This window comes from Pan paniscus, chromosome 2 (assembly GCF_029289425.2).
Source record: "Pan paniscus chromosome 2, NHGRI_mPanPan1-v2.0_pri, whole genome shotgun sequence".
Taxonomy (NCBI): domain Eukaryota; kingdom Metazoa; phylum Chordata; class Mammalia; order Primates; family Hominidae; genus Pan; species Pan paniscus.
Genome location: NC_085926.1, coordinates 48,841,847 through 48,869,756, shown reverse-complemented (window position 1 = coordinate 48,869,756; position 27,910 = coordinate 48,841,847). Strand labels below are relative to the sequence as shown.

Genomic DNA, 27,910 nt, shown 5'->3' with positions numbered 1-27,910 from the left:
TCTCACAATGTCCCTTCAGCACCGGACCCTATATCTGCCAGTTATTTCTTGTTTATATTAGTAATACAACAAAGAGTAATATTAAAAGCTAATGATTAATAATGTTTATACTAATGATTGATAATGTCCATGATCATCTCTATATCTAATTTGTATTATAACTATTCTATTTTCTTTATTATACTGAAACAGTTTGTGCCTTCAGTCTGTTGCCTCGGCACCTAGGTAATCCTTTGCCCACACTGCAGTGAGCTGAGACTGCACCATTGCACTCCAGCCTGGGCAACAAGAGTGAAACTCTGTCTCAAAAAAAGAAAAAGAAAAAAGAAAATGTACACCTGCATCTGGATCAGTCAGTTTGATAGGGATCCATGTCAGAAGCGCATATGAATGAAGTCTGAAGGAAAAGTCAGCCAGTCCTAGAAACACTGAGAAAAGCTATCAGTCTCCAGTTCCCCTAGACAGGGACATTAAATTGGTTTGGAGTTATTATTATTATTATATATATATATTTTGAGACACGGTCTCACTCTGTTGCCCAGGCTTGACTACAGTGGCATGAACTTGGCTCACTGCAACCTCTGCCTCCCAAGCTCAAGAGATTCTCCTGCCTAAGTTTCCCGAGTAGCTGAGATTACAGGCATGTGCCATCATGCCTGGCTAATTGCACTCCAGCCTGGGCAAAAAGAATAAAACTCTGTCTCAAAATAAGAATAATATTAATAATAATAATAAATAACTTCATTAACACAGGTCTTAAAGACCTCATTGAGATCTTTTCCTTTGCTTCCTAAAATATAACTTTTTTTTTTTGAGACGGAGTTTTGCTCTTGTTGCCCAGTCTGGAGTGCAATGGCACAATCTTGGCTCACCGCAATCTCTTGAACCATCTCCTTGGTTCAAGTGATTCTCCTGCCTCAGCTTCGTGAGTAGCTGGGATTATAGGCATGCACCACCATGCCTGGGTAATTTTGTATATTTAGTAGAGACAGGGTTTCACCATGTTAACCAGGATGGTCTCGATCTCCTGACCTCATGATCCACCCGCCTCAGCCTCCCAAAGTGCTGGGATTACAGGCATGAGCCACCACGCCTGGCCCTAAAATATAACTTTCATATAAACACTCTATTATAGTCTCTAAATTTATAGCCTTGATTAAATATACAGAAACTAAGTAGTAGTCATCCAGATAAAAAGGGAGTGATAGTAAGTGATGGACTCAGCCTTGGCGAAGTTGTTCCCAGGATTCCTGTAGGACTTGGGTGCAGAAGGAAGATCTTTTTAAACTTTTTATTATTTATTTATTTATTTATTTTGAGACAAGAGTCTTGTTCAGTTGCCCGGGCTGGAGTGCAGTGGCGCAGTCTCAGTCACTGCAAACTCTGCCTCCCGGGTTCAAGTGATTCTCCTGCCTCAGCCTCCCGAGTAGCTGGGATTGCAGGCACCTGCCACCATGCCCGGCTAATTTTTGTGTTTTTAGTAGAAATGGGGTTTCACCATGTTGGCCAAGCTGGTCTCAAACTCCTGACTTTGTGATCTGCCTGCCTCAGCCTCCCAAAGTGCTGGGATTACAGGCATGAGCCACTGCATCTGGCTTAGAAAGATCTTGAGGCAGTGCCTGCCCAACCGTCCTTGAGTGAGGTGGTGCTACCCTTCTTTTTTTTTTTTTTTTTTTTTCCGAGATGGAGTCTTGTTCTGCCACTCAGACTGGAGTGCAGTGGTCCGATCTTGGCTCACTGCAACCTCCACCTCCTGGGTTCAAGTGATTCTCCTGCCTCAGCCTCCCAAGTAGCTGGGATTACAGGCACCTGCCACAATGCCCAGCTCATTTTTATAATTTTAGTACAGATGGGTTTTGCCATGTTGGCCAGCTGGTTTCAATCTCCTGAGCTCAGGTGATCTGCCTGCCTCAGCCTCCCAAAGCGCTGGAATTACAGATATGAGCCACCATGCCCGGCCTGCCCTTTCTTCTTCTTCTTTTTTTTTATGGAGTCTCATTCTGTCACCCAGGTTGGAGTACAGTGGCACGATCTCAGCCCACTGCAACCTCCGCCTCCCGGGTTCAAGCAATTCTCCCTGCCTCAGCCTCCCGAGTAGCTGGGACTACAAGCGTCTGCCACCATGCCCTACTAATTTTTGTATTTTTAGTAGAGATGGGGTTTCACCATATTGGCCAGGCTGGTCTTGAACTCCTGACTTCGTGATCTGCCCTCCTTGGCCTCCCAAAGTGCTGGAATTACAGGCGTGAGCCATGGCACCTGGCCTTGTTCTTTCTTCTTTAAGCTCCTCCTCCTTACATCTCTAGTGCCCAGGGTAGAGTCTGAGCAGTGTCTGATGGAGGTTCTAGGCTTCAGGTCCACTTAGAGTCCTCTACCCTTACAGAAGGAAGGTAGGCTTACCTGCCTCTTGGTCATTAGACGTTATTGAACACCTGCCTAGGGGTGGGCAATGTGTTGGGTCCTGGAGTTGTGGTGAGAATGTCTTGTATAAACCCAAGTCTTTGAAGAGTTGAATAGGCTTCCTTAGTCCATATTTGTGCATGTCCTGGTTTTTCCTGTGCCAGATTTGAGCTTTCTGCTTTCTGGAGCTGCCAGGCAGGGGTCTGTAGGTTGTGATACATGGAACTGGGTTGGCCATTCTAGTGGAAGGAAGACTAGACAAGTTGTTCAGGAGGAATGGGCTTGACCTCTCAGGACCTGGTCATCCTTTTAGCTCATGTAGGGAGCTGTGGGAATGGCTTTGAATGGACTTTGTCATATGCTACTTTTGTAGATCCTCCTCAGATCTCTGTCCTTTTCCCATTTACTGCCTCTGTACTTTGTTCTTGGAGTCCACCTGCAGCCTGCAGCAGTTTAGGCTTTTGCAGGAATTAGGAGGAATGCTGACAGGTACAGTTGTGCCACTTTGATTCTGAAAAGAAAGTTTGGATACCCAGGGTCTGCAGTGAGGCAGGTTCTTCAGCCTGGGTCTGTGGAGCCCTGCCAGTGTGCAGCCTCACCCTGATTCTCCTGCTACTCTCTATAAGGAGAAACTTTAAAATTTTTTTGTATTTGTTTTAAAAAAATGGTTTTGAGATGGGGTCTTGCTATTTTACCCAGGCTGGTCTTGAACTCCTGGGCTCAAGTGATCCTCCCATCTCAGCCTCCTGCATACCTGAGATTATAGGCCCTGATACAGGCACTTCATTTGTTACTGAGAAGCTTATGACAAAGTAACAAAGTGATATTTATCTCTTTCCTTCATTCTCCAGAGGCAACTACTTTCAATTTTTTCAGTTGTTTATGCTGTTTCCACCTATCTACATAATATACATTTACTATTATATTTTATTTATTTATTTTTATTATTATTATTTTTTGTTTGAGACGGAGTTTTACTCTTGTTGCCCAGGCTGGAGTGCAATGGCGCGATCTCGGCTCACTGCAACCTCCGCCTCCCGGGTTCAAGCGATCCTCCTGCCTCAGCCTCCTGAGTAGCTGGGATTACAGGCATTTGCCACCACGCCTGGCTAATTTTGTATTTTTAGTAGAAACAGGGTTTCTCCATGTTGGTCAGGCTGGTCTCGAACTCCCGACCTCAGGTGATCCGCCCGCCTTGGCCTCTGAAAGTGCTGGGATTACAGGCATGAGCCACCGCGCCCGGCCATTACTATTATATTTTATACATTTTTATATTTTTTAGCTACCTATTTGTGGTACATTATTTTATATTTTAGCTCTTACTCTCCCTATCCCCTCCTTCTGCCCTGCCCATCCATATGATTTTATCACCCTTTGTGGTTTAAGCCAATTCACCATTTTCATGATTACAACTTTATATATATTTTTTCTCTTAAGTAAGTATGAAGTATGATGTGCATTCCATTCCTTGTGTAACTTCTTGTTTCCCTTGGGATTGGGTTAATAATTGTGTTAAATCTTTTGTTTTGTTTGTCTTTGAATCACTGTCTCTGTCATTCTGTACCCTAAATGCTCTGTAGTGTACCTTTCTGTTTGGTTTGCTACACACTGCCTAAGGAGTTATTTTCTGTTGTTCTAGTGTGTATTGTTTTGTTCTGTTTTTGTTTTAGTTTAGTTTTGTTTTTTTGAGATGGAGTTTTGCTGTGTTGCCAGGCTGGAGTACAGTGGCACAATCTCGGCTCACTGCAACCTTTGCCTCCCAGGTTCAAGCGATTCTCATGCCTCAGCTCCTGAGTAGCTGGGATTACAGGCATGCACCACCACACCCAGCTAATTTTTGTATTTTTAGTAGAGGCGGGGTTTCACCATGTTGGCCATGATGGTCTTGATCTCCTACCTTGTGATCCACCTGCCTTGGCCTCCCAAAGTGCTGGAATTACAGGCATGAGCTACTGCACCCGGCCTTGTTCTGTTTTTCTTGGAAACATCGCTTTTGGAGTCCTCTACTGCCCTGTGGATTGACTGCTTCCCAGGTCCACTGCACCCTGTGCCATCCTAGAAACGCATTTCATCTCTCTTGGACTGGCCCCCTGGTCTCCCAGGTCCTGAATCTTCCTCCTTGTTTACCACCTTGTTTGGCAGGGTATTTATGTATTTGTCTGTCTGTCTAATTATTTATTGGTTACCACATAATTCACTTTCTTTTTTTTTTCTAGAGATGGGGTCTCACTCTGTCTCCCAGGGTAGAGTACAGTGGCAAGATCATAGCTCACTGCAGCCTTGAACTCCTTGGCTCAAGTTATTCTCCCAACTCAGCCTCCTGTCTGCCTAGGACTACAGGCACACACCACCACGTCTGGCTAACTTTTATTTTTTATTTGTTTTTGTAGAGACAGGGTCTTGCTATGCTGCCCAGGCTCATCTTCCCTTTCATTACTAAACTGTGCTAGTGAAAATTGCTGTGCAGTTCTAACAAAAGTCCCATCTTAATACCTGGAAAATATAAAACATTTTCTTAATCACTTGTAATCTTACCCCAAAGAAGGTAGATCACGTTGTGTATCTTGTTTTGTAGCTTTTTTTTTTTTTTTAACTTAATAATCTCTTCTCATGTTATAATGTGATTTCTTGGCCATGTGACTCCATTTATGGTGTTTATAATTTATCTTCTATTTGGTAGCTTTTGTTTTTTTCCCCAAAATTTTGGTACCTTATAAGTGCCTGAGGTTATTCTTTTTACACCTCTGAGTATTTCCCTAGAATAAATTCCTTGCAATAAATTTTCCACACAAAATATTTCTAGGTGAAAGGGTATGCTACATATTGGCAGATTGCTGGCCGGGTGCAGTGGCTCATGCCTATAATCCCAGCACTTTAATAGGCCAAGGCAGGAGGATCACTTGAGCCCAGGAGTTCGAGACCAGCTTGGGCAACATGGCAAAACCCTGTCTCTACAAAAAATACAAAAATTAGGTGGGCATGGTGGCGCACGCCTGTAGTCCCAGCTACTTGGGAGGCTGAGATGGGAGGATCACTTGAGCCCAGGGGATCAAGGCTGTGATGAGTTGTGATCGCACCACTGCACCCCAGCCTGGGCGACAGAGTGAGACCCCGTCTGAAAAAAAAAGCCCCCAAAACAAAAACAGATTGCCTTTGAGAATGGAAACTGCCTTCAGTTTCTCCAGCATAATAGGAAAATTATTTCTGATAAATGTGTGAGATTTTCTTCCATTTAAAGTTCTCCTTGCTTCAAGAAGAGGTGAAGGAAGCCACAGTTTGGAGGACACACTGCTTTCCTCTTTCAGTGATTTAAAAGGTGGTGGTGTCTGTAAACAGCTTCTGCTTCTGTGATTCCTTGCAGGGCATCACGGGGCTATATCGGGGAATGGCTGCCCCTATCATCGGGGTCACTCCCATGTTTGCCGTGTGCTTCTTTGGGTTTGGTTTGGGGAAGAAACTACAACAGAAACACCCAGAAGATGTGCTCAGGTGAGTACTTACAGGTCAGGAGCACTTGCTGTTCTGCCTGGTAGCGTGACATGGGTTAAAATAAAGAAACTTGGGCAGGGCGCGGTGGCTCATACCTGTAATCCTAGCACTTTGGGAGACTGAGGCGGGTGGATCACCTGAGGTCAGGAGTTCGAGTCCAGCTTGGCCAACATGGCGAAACCCTGTCTCTACTAAAAATACAAAAAAATTAGCTGGGCGTTGTGGCGGGCGCCTGTAGTCCCAGCTACTTGGGAGGCCGAGGCAGGAGAATCGCTTGAACTTGGGAGGCAGAGGTTGCAGTGAGCCGAGATGGCACCACTGCACTCCAACCTGAGCAACAGAGCAAGACTCCATCTCAAAAAAAAAAAAAAAAAAAAGGACCTTGGTGGGTCTTCCTGGGCCCCTAAGCCTGACTCCTGGGAGTTTTTTTTTTTCTTTCTTTTTTGAGACAGAGTTTTGCTCTTTTTGCCCAGGCTGGAGTGCAATGGCACAATCTCGGCTCACTGCAACCTCCACCTCCCAGGTACAAGCAATTCTCCTGTCTTAGCCTCCCAAGTAGCTCGGATTACAGGCATGCACCACCACACCTGGCTAATTTTTTTGTGTGTTTAGTAGAGAGGGGGTTTCACCACGTTAGGCTGGTCACGATCTCCTGACCCCAGGTGATCCACCCGCTTCGGCCTCCCAAAGTGCTGGGATTTCAGGCGTGTGCCACTGTGCCTGGCCCAACTCCTGGGAGTTATACATGAAGGAGTACTTGAGTTTTTAATTTTTTTAATTTAAAATTTTTTTTTGTTTGTTCGAGACTGAGTCTTGCTCTGTCACCCAGGCTGGAGTGCAGTGGCGCGATCTCGGCTCACTGTAAGCTCCACATCCCAGGTTCACACCATTCTCCTGCCTCAGCCTTCCAACTAGCTGGGACTATAGGCACCCACCACCACGCCCGGCTAATTTTTTTTTTTTTTTTTGTATTTTTAGTAGAGACGGGGTTTCGCCGTGTTGGCCAGGATGGTCTCGATCTCCTGACCTCGTGATCCGCCCCCTTCGGCCCCCCAAAGTGCTGGGATTACAGGCATGAGCCACTGTGCCCAGCCCAAGTACTTGAGTTTTTGAGATGGGGTCTTTCTTTGTCACCCAGGCTGGAATGCAGTGGTGCAATCACGACTCACTGTAACCTTGAACTCCTGGGCTCAAGTGATTCTTCTGCCTCAGCCCCTCCAAGTAGCTGGGACTACAGGCACACACCATCACTCTGGGCTAATTTTTAAATTTTTTTTAGCGATGGTCGGTGTGTGTGTGTCGGGGCGGGGGGGGGGGGGTGCTCTCATTATCTTGCCCAGGCTGGTCTTGAACTCCTGGAGCCAAGCAATTCTCTTGCCTTGGCCTCCCACAGTGCTAGGATTACAGGTGTAAGCCACCACACCTGACCAGTTTTTCGTATTTCTTTTATAAGGTAGTATCAATTACTGGAGAGATTTGTAATACCAACCCCACGAGGCTGTTGAGAGGTCTGAATGCTTAAATATATGTGACATGTCATAGGCAGCACCTGGTGCTGCCCTAAAGACAAGAACAGCCTTGCTTTCTATCACCTGATTGAGAGAAGAGAAGGTTCCAACTTTTGTTGTGCTTCATTTTTACAACATGCTAATATGACTATAAAGATTTCAGGTATTAGTTTCTCTGTTAAAGTGGAATAAGTTAATGTGTTTTCCTTTAATAAACTTTAAGAAGTTGGATTTGGGTATGAAGAGTCACCTGAGACAGAATTATAGTTCAGAATTTACAAAGTAGTTAATGAAAACAGAGGCTTCTCAGGAGGCAGGGAAATTCTGAGTGGAAATATTGGGTGAAAAGGTATCCACAATCTGAGCTGTGCAGGATGCCAGCCCCTGGGAGGGGCTATAGGCAGTACAGGAGCCACAGAGGCTGGCCTGCCCTCAGATCCAGGAGCTCAAGGGAGGAAGCCCAGGGCGCCATGTGGTTGTATTCTGTCACCACTTCAGGCCACAGCAGGCTGAGTGAGGGTCTAGGATGTAGATGGAGGTGCTTGTAGAGTGAAACTCTATTTCTGGGATCCTTATGACTCTCTGAATGTCCCTAGATTCTATAAATAGCTGCAAGTGTCCTGAAATGTGGATGGGGTTGTTTTGGAGCTGCATTTGCCCATTGATAGTCCTTGTGTCTCACAGACACATGCCCTCTCTGAGCGCCTGGTCTTTTAGCATGTGTGCCAGCTCACGGATGTATCAGGGCCATGCATGACCCCCGTGGGGTCACTTCTGGTACTTTGGACTATGGGCTGTGTTCCTGTACAGTCACATCAGCACTCAGAAAAACAGTCTTCCTGACTGAACAAAGTTAAGACACTCAGGACCCCACTCCCACAATCCTGTCAGCCCTGCTGTGTTCACCTCCCTGGAATGGTGTTTGGGGATGGTATGGAAAGGAGTGTTACCAGGGCCTTGGGGTGGAAGTCCAGGAGAGTCTAGCTCTCAAAGATGCCTCCCTGGGATGGAGATGGGGGTGGGGAGTGGGAGAATAGGCCAGGCAGCTATTGAGTGTCCACATGACACCCTGTGCACACACAGAGATCCTATTCAGAGACAGTCTCCAGTCCCAAGAGATGAGGTTTGCTGAGCCTAGGGTTGGGCATTATGGGGAAAATGGAACATGTTGGTCTCATAGGGAGAATTTAGTTGCTGAGAGGACTCCTCAGGGATAGTCATGTGAACTGGGACTGTGAAGATGGCCGTGTTGGAAAGCAAGTCTCTTGACTGTTTGACAGTCAGCTTGGCTGTGTGCCTGAGGTAGATGCATGAGCCCTGCCTGGGCTGAATGCAGGGAGAAATAGCGCTGTTGAAACTGGTGCCCTGCCTGGAGTGAACTCTTTACAGTGGATGTCCCTCTAGCCCCATTTGGCATCTGTTCATAAGCTCCTTGTTGGATGGGACTGACCTGAAGGCTCAGTTGTTGGAGGCTTGGTGTCAAGAGTGCACCGAAGCTTAGGACAGTATGTGAAGTTTTTCAGTAACATTTGCTAAGTTGTGGAACTCTGTTGAAATGCTGAATGTAACTTTGTGCCCCATTGCCTCCAAACCGTGCTGGTATTGCTAATCCCAGAAAGAAAAGGAGGTAGCCAGGCACAGTGGCTCACACCTGTAATTCCAGCACTTTGGGAGGCCAAGGCAGGAGGATCACTTGAGCCCAGGAGTTTGAGACCAACCTGGGCAACATGGCGAAACTCTGTCTCTACAAAAATGCAAAAATTAGCCCGGCTTGCCTGTAGTCCCAGCTACTCAGGAGGTTGAGGTGGGAAGGTCACTTGAGCCCAGGAGATGGAGGTTGCAGTGAGCTGAGATTGCACCACTGCACTCCAGCCTGGGCAACAGAGCAAGACCCTGTTTCAAAAAAAAAAAAAAAAAAAAAGAGCCGGGCACAGTGGCTCATGCTGTAACCCTAGCACTCTGGGAGGCCGAAGTGGGTGGATCACTTGAGATCAGGAGTTCGAGACCATCCTAGCTAACATGGTGAAACTCCGTCTCTACTAAAAATACAAAAATTAGCTGGGTGTGGTGGCAGGTTCCTGTAATCCCAGCTACTCGGGAGCTGAGGCAGGAGAATCGTTTGAACCCAGGAGGTGGAGGTTGCACCGAGATTGCTTCACTGCACTCCAGCCTGGGGACAGAGTGAGACCGTGTCTCAAAACAAACACAAACAAACAAAAAGAAGAAAGAAAAGAAAAGAAAGGGAGATGCCAGAGGTGGCACAGACAGCTTTGGGTGATAGATGGTAGGAGCCTCAGACTGCTCTTTATACTCAGGGTTGTTCATTCTGTGGGGGCCAGAGTGAAGACCCATACCTCTTGACACTGGGGGACTATTTCCCTGTACAGGGTCCACAGGACCTGTCATGCCTGCCTGGGTATCATCCCTGTCTGGTCCTTTCTCAGCGTCTTACAGCACGTTGCATGCAGTTGCCTTGGCTATCCCTTAGCCTTTAGAAGTGGCCACAGCCATCCTCCTTGGCCTTGAAGTTGTCCTGCTTGAATCTTGGCTTAGAGTGTTCTCAGGCCCTTGGTAATCCAGGGGAAGTGAGACTGGAGGGGAACTACTGGGGGAGATTAAAGTCCAGATCCTGGGTTAGAGACTTCCCCCACAAAAACCCCAGCATGTTAACTAAGGAGAATTGAGGCTCAGAGAGGCCTGGAAACTTGTCCATAGTCACTGTGCCTGGCAGGCGCATGGATGGAAGCCATGTTTTACTATATAAAACTTCTCTTACAGGTGAGGGATTCTGAGCGTGCACCACATGGGGTGGGCCTTGTGGCCAGACTCCCATTGCTCTTGCCACTGAGACCCTTGCTCTGGGAAATTTGACATTAAAATATACCTAGAACTGAGTTTTTGTGCGAAATCTGATTCATTTGTGGCTAGGCTTCTACCCAGTCCAAGTACTTATTTTTTTTCTTACAAAACTGTCCCCTTTGCTGGGATTGGCCTCTGTCCTCGGTGGTTAGTCACAGGTGCTTGCTTCTGCTTTTTGTTTTCAATGCAGCTATCCCCAGCTTTTTGCAGCTGGGATGTTATCTGGCGTATTCACCACAGGAATCATGACTCCTGGAGAACGGATCAAGTGCTTATTACAGGTAAGGTTGTGATTGGAGGGGAAATAGCTTTTTCCTTTCAGTTTATAATTTTGTGTGCATGTTTATGTCCTTTCACCCTTAATAAAGGCTTCAGGACCGGATGCAGTGGCTCACACCTGTAATCCTAGCACTTTGGGAGACCAAGGTGTGAGGATTGCCTGAGCCCATGAGTTAAAGACCAGCCTGGCGGCCAGGTGCAGTGGTTTACGCCTGTAATCCCAGCACTTTGGGAGCCGAGGAGGATGGATCACTTGAGGTCAGGAGTTTGAGACCAGCCTGGCCAACATGGTGAAACCCCGTCTCTACTAAAAATACAAAAATTAGCCAGGTATAGTGGTGGGCACCTGTAATCCAAGCTACTTGGGAGGCTGAGGCAGGAGAATCACTTGAACCCAGGAGACAGGTTGCAGTGAACTGTGTCACGCCACTGCACTGCAGCCTGGGCATGAGAGCAAGACTCTGTCTCAAAAAAACAAAACCAAAACAAAACAAAACCAAAAACCAGCCTGGGCAACATAGTGGGATCCCATCTCTACAAATTTTTTTTTTTTTTTTTTTTTTGAGATGGGGTCTTGCTCTGTTTCGCAGGCTGGAGTGCGGTGGCACGATCTTGGCTAACTGCAACCTCCACCTCCCGGATTCAAGTGATTCTCCTGCCTCAGCCTCCTGAGTAGACGAGATTGCAGGCGCCTGCCACCACGCCCGGCTAATTTTTATATTTTTAGTAGAGACAGGGCTTTGCCATGTTGGTCAGGCTGGTCTTGAACTCCTGACCTCCAGTGATCCACCTGCCTCGGCCTCTGAAAGTGTTGGGATAACAGGTGTGAGCCACCACGCCCAGCCCCAAAAATTTTTAAAAATTAGCTGGACTTGGTGGTGTGCATCTGTGGTCCCAGCTACTCAGGAGGCTAAGGTGGGAGGATCACTTGAGCCTGGATTGTTGAGGCTGCACTGAGCCATGATTGTGCCACTGCACTTCAGTCTGGGTGACAGAGTGAGACCCTGTCTCAAATAAACATAAAGTCTTCACACCCGGTGTACAAAACAATTTATATATATACATATATATATATATTTTTTTTTTTTGTGGAGATGGAGTCTCGCTCTGTCGCCAGGCTGGAGTACAGTGGCATGATCTTGGCTCACTGCAACCTCTGCCTCCCGGGTTCAAGCGATTCTCCTGCCTCAGCCTCCTGAGTAGCTGGGACCACAGGCACGTGCCACCACGCCCACCTAATTTTTGTATTTTTAGTAGAGATGGGGTTTCACCATGTTGGCCAGGATGGTCTCTATCTCTTAACCTTGTGATCTGCCCGCCTCAGCCTCCCAAAGTTCTGGGATTACAGGCGTAAGCCACCGCGCCCGGACTATTTCAAGGTTTTCAGAAACAAAAGCAATCGTAGTAGAATCAAGAACTAGTACATTATAACAAACCAACAAAAATGTCACAAGTGTAACGCGTCAGCCTGGGCCTACCAACCCTTATTAGCAACCATTTCAGGAACTCTGAAAGGTGAGTCATGTCTTAACAAATTTAGAACAGAGGCTGCTTCTGCCTGAGATGTCATGTCTTTCTTTTTTTTCTTTCTCTTTTCTTTTCTTTCCTTCTTTCTTTTTTTTTGAGACAGAGTCTTGCTCTGCTGTTGCCAGGCTGGACTGCAGTGGCATGATCTCAGATTATTGCAACCTCCACCTCCTGGGTTCCAGCTATTCCCCTGCCTCAGCCTCCTGAGTAGCTGAGACTACAGGTGTGCGCCACCATGCCCAGCTAATTTTTTGTATTTTAGTAGAGACGGGGTTTCACCATGTTGGCCAGGATGGTTTCAATCTCCTGACCTTGTGACCCACCCGCCTCGGCCTCCCAAAGTGCTGGGATTACAGGAGTGAGCCACCGTGCCCAACCCTCTTTTCTTTTTTTCCTGTATTTTTGGAGATGGAATTTCGCTCTTGTTGCCCAGGCTGGAGTGCAGTGGTGCCATTGCACTCCTTGGCTCACCGCAACCTCCACCTCTTGGGTTCAAGCAATTCTTCTGCCTTAGCCTCCTGAATCGCTGGGATTACAGGCATGCGCCACCATGCTCTGCTAATTTTGTATTTTTAGTAGAGATGGGGTTTCTCCATATTGGTCAGGCTGGTCTCGAATTCCTGACCTCAGGTGATCAGCCTGACTCAGCCTCCCGAAGTGTTGGGATTACAGGAGTGAGCCACTGTGCCTGGCCTGTGAGCCACCGTGCCTGGCCTCTTTTCTATTTTTTTGAGACAGGGTCTCACTCTGTTGCCTAGACTGGAGTGCAGTGGTATGATTTCGGCTCACTGCAACCTCTGCCTCCTGGCTTCAAGCGATTCTCCTGCCTCAGCCTCCCGAGTAGGTGGGACTACAGGTGCCCACCACCACGCCTGGCTAATTTTTGTATTTTTAATGGAGACAGGATTTTGCCATGTTGATCAGGGTGGTCTTGAGCTCCTGACCTGAGGTGATCCACCCACCATGGCCTCCCAAAGTGCTGGGGATACAGGCATGATCCACTGTGCTCAGCCATGTGTTTCTAACATTTGTCCAGAATCTCAGAGCCCTTAGAGTGTAATGATTTCTATAATTTTTTTTAAATTTTAAAAATATTATATGAGACCGAATGCAGTGGCTCATGCCTGTAATCCCAGCACTTTGGGAGGTCGAGGCGGGTGGATCACTAAGGTCAGGAGTTCGAGACCAGCCTGACCAACATGGTGAAACCCCGTCTCTACTAAAAATACAAAAATTAGCCAGGAGTGGTGGTGCATGCTTGTAATCCCAGCTACTCGGGAGGCTGAGGCAGGAGAATCACTTGAATCCAGGAGGCGGAGTTTTCAGTGAGCCAAGATTGTGCTATTGCACTCCAGCCTGAGCAACAAGAGTGAAACTCCATCTCAAAAACAAAAAGAAAAACAAAACAAAACAGAAAAACAATGTTATATGAATGGAATTGTACAGTATGTAAAGTCTTTGGATTGGCTTTTTTTTTTTTTTTTTTTTGAGATGGAGTCTTGCTCTTGTTGCTCAGGCTGGAGATCAGTGGCACGATCTCAGCTCACTGCCACCTCTTCCCCCTGGGTTCAAGTGATTCTCCTGCCTCAGCCTCCCCAGTAGCTGAGATTACAGCGCTTGCCACCACGTCTGACTAATTTTTGTATTTTTAGTAGAGATGGGGTTGCACCATGTTGGCCAGGCTGGTCTCAAACTCCTGACCTCAGGTGATCCACCCACCTCGGCATCCCAGAGTGCTGGGATTATAGGCGTGAGCCACTGTGCCTGGCCTGGATTGGCTTTAAAATTTTTTTTATTTATTTCTTTATTTTTGAGACAGGGTCTGGCTGGCTGTCACCCAGTCTCTGTAGTGCAGTGGCTGGATTCAGCACACTGCAATCTCTGCCGCCTGAGATGAAGCCATTCTTACCTCAGGCTCCTGAGTATCTGAGACTACAGGTGTGCATCACCATGCCCTGCTAGTTTTGTTTATTTTTTTAGAGATGGGGTTTTACCACGTTGCCCAGGCTGGCCTCGAAACTCCTGAGCTCAAGCGATCTGTCTGCCTTGGCCTCCCAACGTGCTGGGATTACAGGCATGAGCCATCATGCCCAGCATGGACTGGATTTTAAACTCAGCATTGGCCAGGCACAGTGGCTCACACCTGTAATCCCAGCAGTTTGTGAGGCCGAGGCAGGTTGATCACCTGAGGTCAGCAGTTTGAGACCTGCTTGGCCTACATGGAGAAACCCCGTCTCTACCAAAAATACAAAAATTAGCCAGGTATGGTACAAGCACGCCTGTAATCCCAGCTACTCGGGAGGCTGAGGCACGAGAATTGCTTGAACCTGGGAGGCAGAGGTTGCAGTGAGCCAAGATCGTGCCACTGCACTCTAGCCTGGGTGACAAAGTGAAAAAATAAATCAAAAAATAAATTAAAAAATAAATAAATAGGCCGGGTGCGGTGGCTCACGCCAGTAATCCCAGCACTTTAGGAGGCCGAGGGGGTGGATCACGAGGTCAGGAGTTCAAGACCAGCCTGGCCAAGATGGTGAAATCCTGTCTCTACGAAAAATACAAAAATTAGCCAGGTGTGGTAGCAGGCGTCTGTAATCCCAGATACTTGGGAGCCTGAGGCAGAGAATTGCTTGAACCCGGGAGGTGAAGGTTGCAGTGAGCCGAGATTGCACCACTGCACTCCAGCCTGGGCGACAGAGCGAGACTCTGTCTCAAAAATAAATAAATTAATTAAATAAATAAACTCAGTATAATTTTTTTTTTTTTTTCTGAGACAGAGTCTCGTTCAGTTGCCCAGGCTGGAGTGCAGTGGCACGATCTCGGTTCACTGCAACCTCTGCCTCCTGGTTTCAAGAGATCCTCCTGCCTCAGCCTCCCGTGGGATTACAGGCATGCACCAGCAAGCCTGGCTAATTTTTGTATTTTTAGTAGAGATGGGGGCCGTGGTGTTGGGGGGGGGGGGTCTCACCATGTTGGCCAGCCTGGTCTTGAACTCCTGACCTTAAGTGATCCTCCTGCCTCTGCCTCCCAAAATGCTGAGATTACAGGTGTGAGCCACCATGCCCAGCCCTCAGCATAATTTTCTAGAGATTCATTCGTATTATCACATATATGACTACTGCATTCATTTTTATTGCTGAATAGTAGTCATGGTATGGATTATCATAATTTAACTATTCTTCCACCTAACAGCATCTGTGTTGCTTTTAGTTTGAGGTTTTTAGGAATAAAGATGCCATAAACATTTGTACACAGAGGCTTTTGTCAGAAAGTAAGTCTTCATTTCTCCATTTCTCTGGGATAAATGCCTAGGAATGTAATTGTTGAGTTTTATTGTAGTTGTATCTCTAGTTTAGTTTTTTTTTTTTTTTTTTTTTGGACAAGGTCTCACAGTGTTGCCTAGACTGGAGTGCAGTGGTGTGATCATAGCACAATGTAACCTTGATCTCCTGGGCTCAAGTGATCCTCCTGCCTCAGCCTCCCAAGTAGCTGGGACGACAGGTGTGTTCCTCCATGCCAGGTTAATTTTTTATTTTTATTTATTTATTTAGAGATGGAGTCTTGCTCTGTCGCCCAAGTTGGAGTACAGTGGCACAATCTCAGTTTACCACAAACTCCTCCTCCCGGGTTCAAGCGATTCTCCTGCCTCAGCCTCCCAGGTAGCTGGGATTACAGGCATGCGCCATCATGCCTGGCTAATTTTTGTATTTTTAGTAGAGACAAGGTTTTGCCATGTTGGCCAGGCTGGTCTTGAACTCCTGACCTCAGGTGATTCACCCGCCTCCTCGGCCTCCCAAAGTGCTGGGATTATAGGAATGAGCCATCATGCTCGCCCTAAGTCTAAGAATTCTCTTTTTTTTTTTTTTTTTTTTGGAGATGGAGTCTTGCTCTGTCGCCCAGGCTGGAGTGCAGTAGCGCAATCTCGGCTCACTGCAAGCTCCGCCTCCTGGGTTCACGCCATTCTCCTGCCTCAGCCTCCCGAGTAGCTGGGACTACAGGCACCTGCCACCGTGCCCGGCTAATTTTTTGTATTTTTTTAGTAGAGACGGGGTTTCACCGTGATCTCGATCTCCTGACCTCGTGATCCGCCCACCTCTGCCTCCCAAAGTGCTGGGATTATAGGCGTGAGCCACTGCGCCTGGTCAGTCTAAGAATTCTTTACTTAAACCTAGATCCTGAAGATTTTCTTGTATTTTTTTTACAAGTTTTATTTTATTTTATTTGTTTTTTTTAAGGCATTATCTCACTCCGTTGCCCAGGCTGGAGTGCGGTGGTGCGATCTCTCCTCACTGCAGCCTCTGCCTCCTGGGTTCATGCCATTCTCCTGCGTCAGCCACCCAGGTAGCTGGGATTACTGGCACACACCACCACGCCCAGCTCATTTTTGTATTTGCAGTAGAGACGGGGTTTCACCATGTTGGGCAGGATGGTCTCGATCTCCTGACCTCGTGATCCCCCCTCCTTGGCCTCCCAAAGTGCTGGGATTATAGGCATAAGCCACTGCGCCCAGCCGCCAGTCCGGTCTTGAACTGGCCTCAAGCGATCCACCTGCCTTGGCCTCCCAAAGTGGTAGGACTACAGGCATGAGCCACCACGCCTGGCATATTTTATTTTTTTGAGACGGAGTCTTGCTCTGTTGCCCAGGCTGGAGGGCAGTGGCGTGATCTTGGCCCATTACAACCCCTGCCTCCCAGATTCAAGCGATTCTCCTGCCTCAGCCTCCCCAGTAGCTGGGATTATAGGCACACACCACCACACCCAGCTAGTTTTTGTATTTTCAGTAGAGACAGGGTTTCACCATGTTGGCCAGGCTGGTCTCCAACTCCTGACCTAAGGTGATTTGCCCATCTCGGCCTCCCAGAGTGCTGGGATTACAGACATGAGCCACCGCACCCGGGCCTTCTATAGGTTTTATTTATCATTTTATGTTTTACATTCAAGCCTGTGACCTCATTTGAGTCAATTTGTTTTTGTTTTTGAGACAAGGTGTTACTCTATTGCCCAGGGTGAAGTGCAGTGGTAAAATCATGGCTCTCTGCAGCCTCAGCATCCTGGGCTCAAACAGTTCTTCTGCCTCAGCCTCCTGAGTAGCTGGGATTACAGGCATGTGCCACCAAAAACAGCTAATTAAACACCTTTTTTTTTTTTTTTTTTTTTTTTTTTGTAAGGATGGGGTCTTGCCATGTTGCTCAGGCTAACTTCGAACTCCTGGGCTCAAGCATTCCTCCTGCCTTGGCCTCCCAAAGTGCTGGGATTACAGGTGTGAGCAACCACGCCTGACCAATTTTTGTATAATATATGAGTAGTAGGACAGAGTTCTTTTTTTTTTCTTTTACCTTTGACCTCCGCTTATATCATTTATTGAAAAGACTGTCTTCATTTCACTGAACTGTGTTTGCACCTTTTAAAAAATCAACTGGGGGCCGGGCATGGTGGCTCATACCTGTAATCCCAGCACTTTGGGAGGCCAAGATGGGTGGATCACTTGAGGTCAGGAATTTGAGATCAGCCTGGCCAACATGGTAAAACCCTGGCTTTACTAAAAATACAAAATTATCCAGGCATGGTGGCGTGCACCTGTAATCCCAGTTACTCGGGAGGCTGAGGCAGGAGAATTGCATGAACCTGAGAGTTGGAGGTTGCAGTGAGCCAAGATTGTGCCACTGCACTCCAGCCTGGGCAACAGAGCAATACTGTCTTAAAAAAAAAAAAAAAATCATTGGGCAGGCCAGGCAGAGTGGCTCACACCTGTGATCCCAGGACTTTGAGAAGCCAAGGGTGGTGGATTGCTTGAGCCCATGAGGCTGAGACCAGCTTGTGTGGCACGGCAAAACCCCATTTCTAAAAAAAAAAAAAAAAAAAAAAATTAGCTGGGCATGGTGGTATGCACCTGTAGTCCCAGCTACTTGGGGGTGGTGAGGTGTGAGGATCAGCCCAGGAAGTTAAGGCTGCAGTGAGCCGGGATTGTGCCACTGCACTAAACCCTGGGTGACGGAGTGAGACCCCGTCTCAAAAAAACGAATCAATTAGACATATTTGTGTGATTTGTTTCTCTCTCTTTTTTTTTCTTTTTTTTTTGAGATGGAGTTTCGCTCTTTGTTGCCCAGGCTGGAGTGCAATGGTACGATCTTGGCTCACCGCAACCTCTGCCTCCCGGGTTCAAGCGATTCTCCTGCCTCAGTCTCCTGAGTAGCTGGGATTACAGGCACGCGCCACCATGCCCGGCTAATTTTGTATTCTTAGAAGAGATGGGGTTTCTCCACGTTGGTCAAGCTGGTCTCGAACTCCCGACTTCAGGTGATCCGCCCACCTCAGCCTCCCAAAGTGCTGGGATTACAGGCGTGAGTCACTGCGCCCAGCCTTGTTTCTCTATTCTACTCCATTTATCTATATGTCTATCTCTTCACCAACACCACACAGTCTTGATAACTATAGCTGTGTATAATAAACCTTGAAATTCAACAGACTTATTCCTCCCACTTGATTCTCTCTTTTTTTTTTTTTAATTGTTCCAGCCTCCTAGAACAATTTTCTACTCCTTTGTCTTTCCACATAAATTGTGGGATAATTTAGAAAATTTAGAAAAATCTTGGTGAGATTTTGATAGGAATTATGTTAAACGTACAGATCAATTAGGGCAGAATTGACACCTTTATTATTTTGAATCCTCCAATCCAGGAAGAATGGTATATCTTTCCATTTATTTAAAAATCCAATTTCTGGCTGGGCATGGTGGCTCACGCTTGTAATCCCAGCATTTTGAGAAGCTGAGGCAGGTGGATCACATGAGGCCAGGAGTTTGAGACCAGCCTGGCCAATATGGCAAAACCCCGTGTCTAATAAAAATACAAAAATTAGCCGTGCATGGTGGTGCAGGCCTGTAATCCCAGCTACTCTGGTGGCTGAGGCACGAGAATCACTTAACCCGGGAGGTGGAGGTTGCAGTGAGCCGAGATTGCGCCACTGCACTACTGCACTCCGGCCTGGATTATAGAGTAAGACCCTGTCTCAAAAAAAAAAAAAAAAAAAAAAAAAAAAATCTGATTCCTGGCCAAGCTTGATGGCCTATCATTCTAGCGCTTTGGGAGGCCAAGGCAGGTGGATCGCTTGGGCTCAGGTGTTTGAGACCAGCCTGGGCAATATAGCGAAACCCCATCTCTTAAAAAAAAAAAATTAGCTGGGCATGGTGTTGCGTGCCTGTAGTCCCAGCTACGTGGTGGGCTAGGGCAGGAAGACAGCTTGAACCCAGGAGATGACAAAGTCGAGATACTGTCTCAAAAAAAAAAAAAAAAAAAGAAAAAAAAATTTGATTTCTTTCATCAGCATTGTGTAGTTTTCAGGTTTTCTTACATTTACACCTAAGTGTTTCTTTTTCTGTTTGCCTTGTAAAATGGTGTTGTAAATGATATTATAATTTTATTTGGTTGTCCACATGTTCATTGCTTGTTTGGGAAACACGATTGATTTTTGTATAATCTTGTATTCTACAACCTTTCTGAACTTCCTTACTGCAACCTCCGCCTCCTGGGTTCAAGCAACTGTCCTGCCTCATCCTCCCGAGTAGCTGGGACTACAGGTTCATGCCATCACCCTTGGCTAATTTTTGTATTTTTTGGTAGAGATTGGGTTTCACCATGTTGGCCAGGCTGGTCTCAAATTCCTGACCTCAAGTGATCCGTTCGCCTCGGCCTCCCAAAGTGCTGGGATTATAGGCGAGAGCCACCATGCCAAGCCTATTTCCTTTTTTTTAAGACGATGCCTGGACTAAAGTGCAGAGACATGCATCACAGCTAACTGTAGCTTGATCTCCCAGGCTCAAGCGATCCTCTCACCTAGCCCGTGGGTAGCTGGGCCTACAGACATGTATCACCACACCTGGCTAATTTTTTAGTTTTTTGTAGAGACAGGCTCTTCCTTTGTTACCCAGGCTGGTCTCAAACTCCTGGGATCAAGCAATCTGCCTACCTTGGCCTCCCCAAGTGCTAGAATTACAGGTATGAGCCACCATGCCTGGCTTCTTTTCTTCTTTCTCTTTTTTCTAGAGACAGAGACTCACCCTGCTGCATGGCTGGAGTGTAGTGGTCTGATAATGGCTTACTGCATCCTGAAACTCTGGGGTTCAAATGATCTTCCTGCCTCAGCCTCCTATTAGCTGGGACTACAGGTGTCACCCGGCCTGGCTAACTTTTTGTAGAAACGTGGTCTTGCTTAATTGCCCTCGCTGATCTCCAACTCCTGGGATCAAGTGATCCTCCCACCTTGACCTCCCAGAACGCTAGGATTATAGCCATGAGCCACTGTACCTGGCCTATTTAAAAAAAAGGTTTTTCGGCCGGGCACAGTGGCTCATGCCTGTAATCCCACTTTGGGAGGCTGAGGTGGGCATATCACCTGAGGTTGGTCACCTTGATCTCCTGACCTCGTGATCCAGCTGCCTTCACCTCCCAAAGTGCTGGGAGTACAGGTGTGAGCCACCGTGCCCAGCCAAAAAATTTTTTTCAAGCATGTTCATAATTGCTCATTGAAGGATTTTTATCATGGCTGCTTTAAAATCTTTGTCAGATAATTCTAATGTCTCTGACATCTTGGTGTTGGCAAATATTGCTAGTCTTTTTTTCATTCAGTTTGAGGTCTTCCTTGTTTTGAATATGACAAGTGATTTTTCAATTGCAACCTGGATATTTACATATTGAGTTGAGGGTTTTTCTGATACTGCTCCAGCAGGAAGGGAAGGATGCAGCCTCATTACAGCTAGGTGGAGGTAGAAATCAAGGTTCCTATTTGGCCTCTGTTGACACCTGACGATGGGGTGCTCCTTTTTATTGCTAAGTAAGTGTGGGAGTTCCAGTGTGTCCACTAGCACTCTAGGGTGGCAAGGTGCTGGTACCAGCTGTCAGGGATGCAAGTCCTAATTCCTTTTTTTAAAATTTAATTTATTTTTAAACAGAAGGGTGCAGGGCTGCACAAGGCCTTGGCTGCAGCCCTTCCCCTAATTTCTTACTTGGCTTTCTCTGACTCCACGCTGGTAACATGTTGGGTACTTCATTACAACTCCATAAAGGTGAAAGTCTATGCTTCCCACTAAGTCTTTGCTGGTGTGGGTGGGGGTCACAGCTTTTTAAATGGTGTTTGGCTGGAGTAGAGGATCTTTCCTGGTCCTTTTTGTAGAGAATGCATGCTTTTGTTGGGGCTTCTTTTTGGTTTGTACCTTTTGATATTTTTGGATTGTCAGCTTTTTCAGCTGACATATGCAGGGTAAAAGGAAAACCCAAGGAACTCACCACTATCTCATTCCTCAAGTCCCAGGGTTTCTCTGCTGCCGTTGGTCCAAACTTTCAGACCCTTCATATGTTTATTTTAAATATAACATCCAGAGTTTTTTGGTTGTACTTAGCAGGAGGAATAGGGAAAAGTACATCTACTCCATCTTCCCAGAAGTAGAAGTCTATCTATTGATTTTGACCTAGGGAATGTTTGTGTTCAGTGGCTTTGTCCATCGCTCTTTTCCCTTATGGCTTCTTCCATTTTGTCTATGCCTGAAGTCCTTTTCTACTCCTACATCAGACATTCACTTAGCCCTACTCTTTTCTTGCACCCTCCTACTCTGCTGTGTGACCGCTTCGTACCTCTCCTCTTCTCAACCCCCCACCTTCTCAGTGGATGAGCTGGTTTCTGACTTCACTGAGAAAATGGAAACCATCAGAAGAGGATTTCACCAGATGCCTTCTGCTACCTCCATGTACCTACCTGCTGCCGCCCTGCTTGTTTCTTTTCTTTTCTTTTTTTTTTTTAGATGGAGTTTTTGCTCTTGTTGCCTAGGCTGGAGTGCAGTGGCGCCATCTCGGCTCACCGTAACCTCCGCCTCCCAGGTTCAAGTAATTCTCCTGCCGCAGCCTCCCGAGTAGCCGGGATTACAGGCATGCACCTCCACGCCTGGCTAATTTTTGTATTTTTAGTAGAGACGGGGTTTCTCCATGTTGGTCAGGCTGGTCTCGAACTCCCGACCTCAGGTGGTCCGCCTGCCTCGGTCTCCCAAAGTGTTGGGATTACAGGCATGAGCCACCATGCCCGGCCGCCCTGCTTGTTTCTACCAAGGATGGCCTGTGCTTCCGCTTGATCCCAGGCCTCTTTGTGCACTGGATCCCATCTCCTCTTGCCCAGCCACAGACATTATTTGTTTTTTTGATTTTTTTTTCCCTCAGCCACTGACATCAGTTTTTGCTCTCCACTTGATCATTCTCATCAGGAATAAAGGCATAAACATGCTTGCATTTTTCATCTTAAAAATACAAACTTTGGGCTGGGTGCGGTGGCTCACGCCTGTAATCCCAGGACTTTGGGAGGCCATGGTGAGTGGATCACCTGAGGTTAGGAGTTCAAGACCAGCCAGACCAATATGGAGAGACCCCATCTCTACTAAAAATACAAAAAAAAAAATTACCGAGGCATGGTGGCGCGTCCTGTAATCCCAGCTACTTGGGAGGCTGAGGCAGGAGAATCTCTTGAATCCGGGAGGCAGAGGTTGTGGTGAACCAAGATCTCGCCACTGCACTCCAGCCTGGGCAACAAGAGCGAAACTCCATCTCAAAAAAGAAAACAAAAACAAACAAACTTTGGGCACAGTGGCTCACACCTATAATCTCAGCACTTTTGGAAGCTGAGGTGTATGGATCACCCGAGCCCAGGAGTTTGAGACCAGCCTGGGCAACATGGCAAAACCCCATCTCTACAAAAAAATACAAAAATTAGCCATTCATGGGCCAGGCGCGGTGGCTCACACCTGTAATCCCAGCACTTTGGGTGGCCGAGGTGGGTGAATCATCTGAGGTCAGGAGTTCAAGACCAGCCTGGCCAAAATGATGAAACCCCATCTCCACTAAAAATACAAGAAATTAGCCAGGCATGGTGGCAGGTGCCTGTAATCCCAGCTACTCGGGAGTCTGAGACAGGACAATTGCTTGAACCTGGGAGGCAGAGGTTGCCGTGAGTCGAGATCGCGCCATTGCACTCCAGTCTGGGCTAGAAGATTACAACTCCGTCTCAAAAAAAGAAAAAAAAAATAGGTGTGGTGGCATGCACCTGTAGTCCTAGCTATTCAGGAGTCTGAGGTGGGAGGATCGTTTGCGCACAGGAAGTTGAGGCTGCAGTGAGCAGAGATCATGCCACTGTACTTGAGCCTGAGCAACAGAGTGGGAACCTGTCTCAAAAAAACTTCTCTCTAGTCTTTTCCACACCAATTTCTATGCTTCATGACTTTGCTCCCTCTTACACAAAAACTCTTTGAAAAAGTTGTTTCTTGTTTTTTTTTTTTGTTTTTGTTTTTGTTTTTGAGATGGAGTCTTGTTCTGTCACCCAGGCTGGAATGCAGTGGCATAATCTCGGCTCACTGCAACCCCTGCTTCCCAGGTTCCAGCAATTCTCCTGCCTCAGCCTCCCGAGTAGCTGGGAATACAGGTGCACACCACCATGCCCTGCTAATTTTTGTACTTTTAGTAGAGATGGGGTTTTGCCTTGTTGGCCAGGCTGGTCTTGAACTCTTGACCTAAGGTGATCCACCCACCTTGGCCTCCCGAAGTGCTGGGATTACAGACGTGAGCTGCCACACCAGCCTGTTTCTGGTTTTTTTCTACCTGCCATTTCCAGTTCCTCTCCTCTAATTGTTAAACCTGCTCCAATCTGGCTTTTGTCTCACAACTGCAAATAAAGTGGTTTTATCAAGGTCACTAGTGACTTTTTTTTTTCCTTTTTTTGAGACAGAGTCTCGCTCTGTCGCCAGGCTGGAGTGCAGTGGCATGATCTCAGCTCACTGCAACCTCCGACTCCCTGGTTCAAGCAATTTTCCTGCCTCAGCCTCCCGAGTAGCTGGGATTACAGGCACACGCTGCCAGGCCCAGCTAATTTTTTTTTTGTATTTTTAGTAGAGACAGGGTTTCACCATGTTGGCCAGGATGGTCTCCATCTCCTGACCTCGTGATCCACCTGCCTCGGCCTCCCAAAGTGCTGGGATTACAGGCGTGAGCCACCATGCCCAGCTGGTCACTAGTGACTTTTACACTTCAGTGGTTAGTTCTCAGTACTTATCTTTCTTTTCTTTTCTTTTCTTTTTGTTTGAGACAGAGTCTCGCTTTGTCTCCCAGGCTGGAGTGCGGTGGCACGATATCAGCTCACTGCAACCCAGGCCTCCTGGGTTCAAGTGATTCTTGTGCCTCAGCCTCCCAAGTAGCTGGGACTACAGGCACACACCCAGCTAATTTTGGGGGACTTTTTTTTTTTTTTTTTTAGAAACAGGGTTTCACCATGTTGACCAGGCTGGTCTGGAACTCTGGCCTCAAGTGATCTGCCCACTTCAGCCTCCCAGAGTGCTGAGATTACAGGAGTAAGTCACCACACCCAGCCTTGTCTCATGACTTTTAGACACCATTTTTATGCTGATGACTCAAATTTATATCTCTGTGGGCGCTGTGGCTCACGCCTGTAATCCCAGCACTTTGGGAGGCCGAGGCGGATGGATCACGAGGTCAAGAGATCGAGACCATCCTGGCCAACATGGTGAAACCCCATCTCTACTAAAAATACAAAAATTAGCTAGGTGTGGTGGCACGTGCCTGTAGTCCCAGCTACTTGGGAGGCTGAGGCAGGAGAATCACTTGAACCCAGGAGGCGGAGGTTGCAGTGAGCTGAGATTGCACTACTGCACCCCAGCCTGGTGACAGAGCAAGACTCCGTCTCAAAAAAAAAAAAAAATTATATCTCCAACTCAGACTTTTCCTGAACTCCAGACTAGTTTATCCAACATTTCTATGTGGATGCTAATAGGTGCCTCAAAGTCATCATGTACAAAACTGAGCTCCTGGTCTTCCCTGTACCTCCTCTACTCTCAGCATTTTCCAGTTCAGTTGGTAACAATAGTATCCTTGTAATTATTCAAGATTATAGCCCAGGAGTCCTCTTAAATTCCTCTTTTTCTCCCATGGTTTAGATTCCATCTGTTGAGCAATTAGGCTGGCTTTCAACATTATCCCAAATCCATCCCTTCACACCATCTCCATTGTGGCCATACTACTTCAGGCCACCTTCATCGCTGTCCTGGATGACAGTGAGGGCCTCCTTACTTGTTTCCCTTCTTATAGTCTGTACATACATAACAATGATAGGATTCTGTAAATATGTTATTCCTATGCCCAATCCTCCACGGCCCCCCAGGTCACTGTGAATCGGCTCCAGCATTCTCAGATAACATGACCTTCCTTCTGTTCCTCAGACATACCAGGTACATATGTCCGGATACTTTGGGGAAGTTATACCAAAAAAAAAAAAAAAAAAACCATTGATACTCAATTGACATTATCTTACATTTATTATTTTTAGAAAATAGAAATCTTTCTTATTGAAAACTTTTCCCAACTAGAATTAGGACTCTTTTTATTGACCTCTTATTTTGTAATCCTCAGATATTTTAGAGTTTTATTTATACAAAGCCTGTTGCTTAATTCACATATATTTTGTTGCTTTTTTTTTTTTTTTTTTTTGAGACAGAGTCTTACTCTGTCACCCAGGCTGGAGTGCAGTGGTGCAATCTCGGCTCACTACAACCTCCGCCTCCCAGGTTCAAGTCATTCTCCTGCCTCAGCCTCCTGAGTAGCTGGGATTACAGGCATCTGCCACCACGCCCAGCTAAGTTTTGTATTTTTAGTAGAGATGGGGGTCTCACCATGTTGGCCAGGCTGGTCTCGAACTCCTGGCCTCAGGTGATCTGCCTGCCTTGGCCTCACAAAGTGCTGGGATTACAGGTGTGAGCCACCGTGCCCGGCTTTTATTGCTATTTTGAATGGGATCCATTTCTTGTATTGATTGATTGATTGAGATAGAGTTGTGCTTTGTCTCCCAGGCTGGTGTGCAGTGGCACGATCTCGGCTCACTGCAAACTCCGCCTCCTGGGTTCAAGCGATTCTCCTGCCTCAGCCTCCTGAGTAGCTGAGATTACAGGCATGTGCCACCACGCCTGGCTAATTTTTGTATTTTTAGTAGAGACAGGGTTTCACCATGTTGGTCAGGCTGGTCTCAAACTCCTGACCTCGTGATCTGCCCGCCTCAGCCTCCCAAAGTGCTGGGATTACAGGTGTGAGCCACCGTGCCCGGCCTTTTCTATTATTTTTTAACTGGTTAATCCTGATATGTAAGAAAGCTATTTGGTTTATGTACTTGTAAGTGTTTCTCTTTGGAACTGTTAAAGCTGAACTCCCTTTCCAGCTTTAATTATTGTTTGGTTGATGCTCTTGTGTGTTCTGACTCCTCTTGGTCCTGAACAAGCGGGATCCCTGTGTGGATCCTGCATGGAGCTGTCTTTCAGATCTTTCCTGGGATTACCCCTGCCTACCCCCAGGTTCTTGGCTCTCAGGGGCGGGGTAGGAGCCTCTCTTTGGCCCTCCTCTGGCTCTGCATAGGAGCCCTCTCTGAACAGGACCCCTGTCTGGGCACTTAGAGCTTTGAGTGAAATTTTCTGTTCACCTTTTCTTAACCAACTCTCATGACCAGGTAGGCTTGGAATGCAGTTGGTCTTCAGGGGATATTTGTTGAAGGAATAAATGAATGACTAAAGTATTTGTCGCTTCCTTTTTAGACCTTCCAAATAGCTTGTGTTTGACAGATTTCCTCAACTTATTTTTTATTTTTAAATTTTGAGACAGTCTCACTCTGCTGCCCAGGCTGGAGTGCAGTGTGGTACGATATGTTTTCTAACTGCAACCTCTGCCTCCCAAGTTCAGGCGATTCTCCTGCCTCAGCCTCCTGAGCAGCTGACTACAGGCGCCCACCACCATGCCCAGCTAATTTTTGTATTTTTCGTAGAGACAGGGTTTCACCGTGTTGACCAGGCTGGTTTCAAACTCCTGACCTCAGGCGACCTGCCTGCCTTGGCCTCCCAAAGTGCTGGGATTATAGGCATGAGCCACTGCACCCGGCCTCCTCAACTTGTTTTTCAAATTTTCTGTTGGTTTTATTTCTAGTCAATGTGAATATTTTCTGATATTTTCATCTAGCCTTATTTCATAGTACCTGCCCCAAGATCACACATTCCAGATACTTATCAATTTGACAGTGAAGTCTTTATTGCTCTAACACATAATGGCCATACTTACTTTGTAGTCTCCTGTAACCTGCTGGGTCTGTGACTCTGATGTTTCTGACTTAATGATCCTCTCCTCCCTCCCAGATTCAGGCTTCTTCAGGAGAAAGCAAGTACACTGGTACCTTGGACTGTGCAAAGAAGCTGTACCAGGAGTTTGGGATCCGAGGCATCTACAAAGGGACTGTGCTTACCCTTATGCGAGGTAACCTTTGAGGCCTCCACTTGAGGTCACCTGGGGAGGTCACCTGAGGTGGGTCTGCTGCAGAAGGTCTTGCCTGGATTGCCAGATTAGCCTTGGCACCATGCATGTCACATCTCTGACAATACTGGCAGTAAGCATCTCCCCCTGGCCAGCATGGACGTAGATTAGGATGAGGGGACCTTCCGTCTTTCCCAAGTGTCTGCAGGGGTAGAAGTCATGGCATCACAGTTGGAGGGGAGTGGCAAGTAGATAGAAATCATCTCTGGAGGGAGGAGTGGGAAGAAAGTGTGACTTGGGGACAGTGGTGATCTCCCTGGTTTTGAGAAGTATGTCCTGTTTTAGTGGCAGTAGGAAAGGCAGAGACAGTCTCACTCTTGTCCTGAGCTGGCAGCTTAGAGGAAGGCCAGATACAACAACTGTGCTTATAACTGTGGGCATGTCACTTGCCCACATGGACTTTCACACTGAGAGAAAACCTTATTTATTTTTTTACTTATTTTTATTTTATTTTTTGAGATGGAG

General features: G+C 46.9%; 1 protein-coding gene across 1 annotated transcript in view; it reads left to right on the top strand.

Annotated features, from left to right (window-relative positions):
* Positions 1-27,910, top strand: part of SLC25A20 (solute carrier family 25 member 20) — a 42,117-nt gene that overhangs the window by 9,094 nt on the left and 5,113 nt on the right. Inside the window, exons 3-5 of the mRNA XM_003818391.5 lie at positions 5,762-5,889; positions 10,447-10,537; positions 27,271-27,388. Of these exons, the coding sequence (XP_003818439.1) occupies positions 5,762-5,889; positions 10,447-10,537; positions 27,271-27,388 (337 nt within the window). The remainder of the gene's footprint in view (positions 1-5,761; positions 5,890-10,446; positions 10,538-27,270; positions 27,389-27,910) is intronic.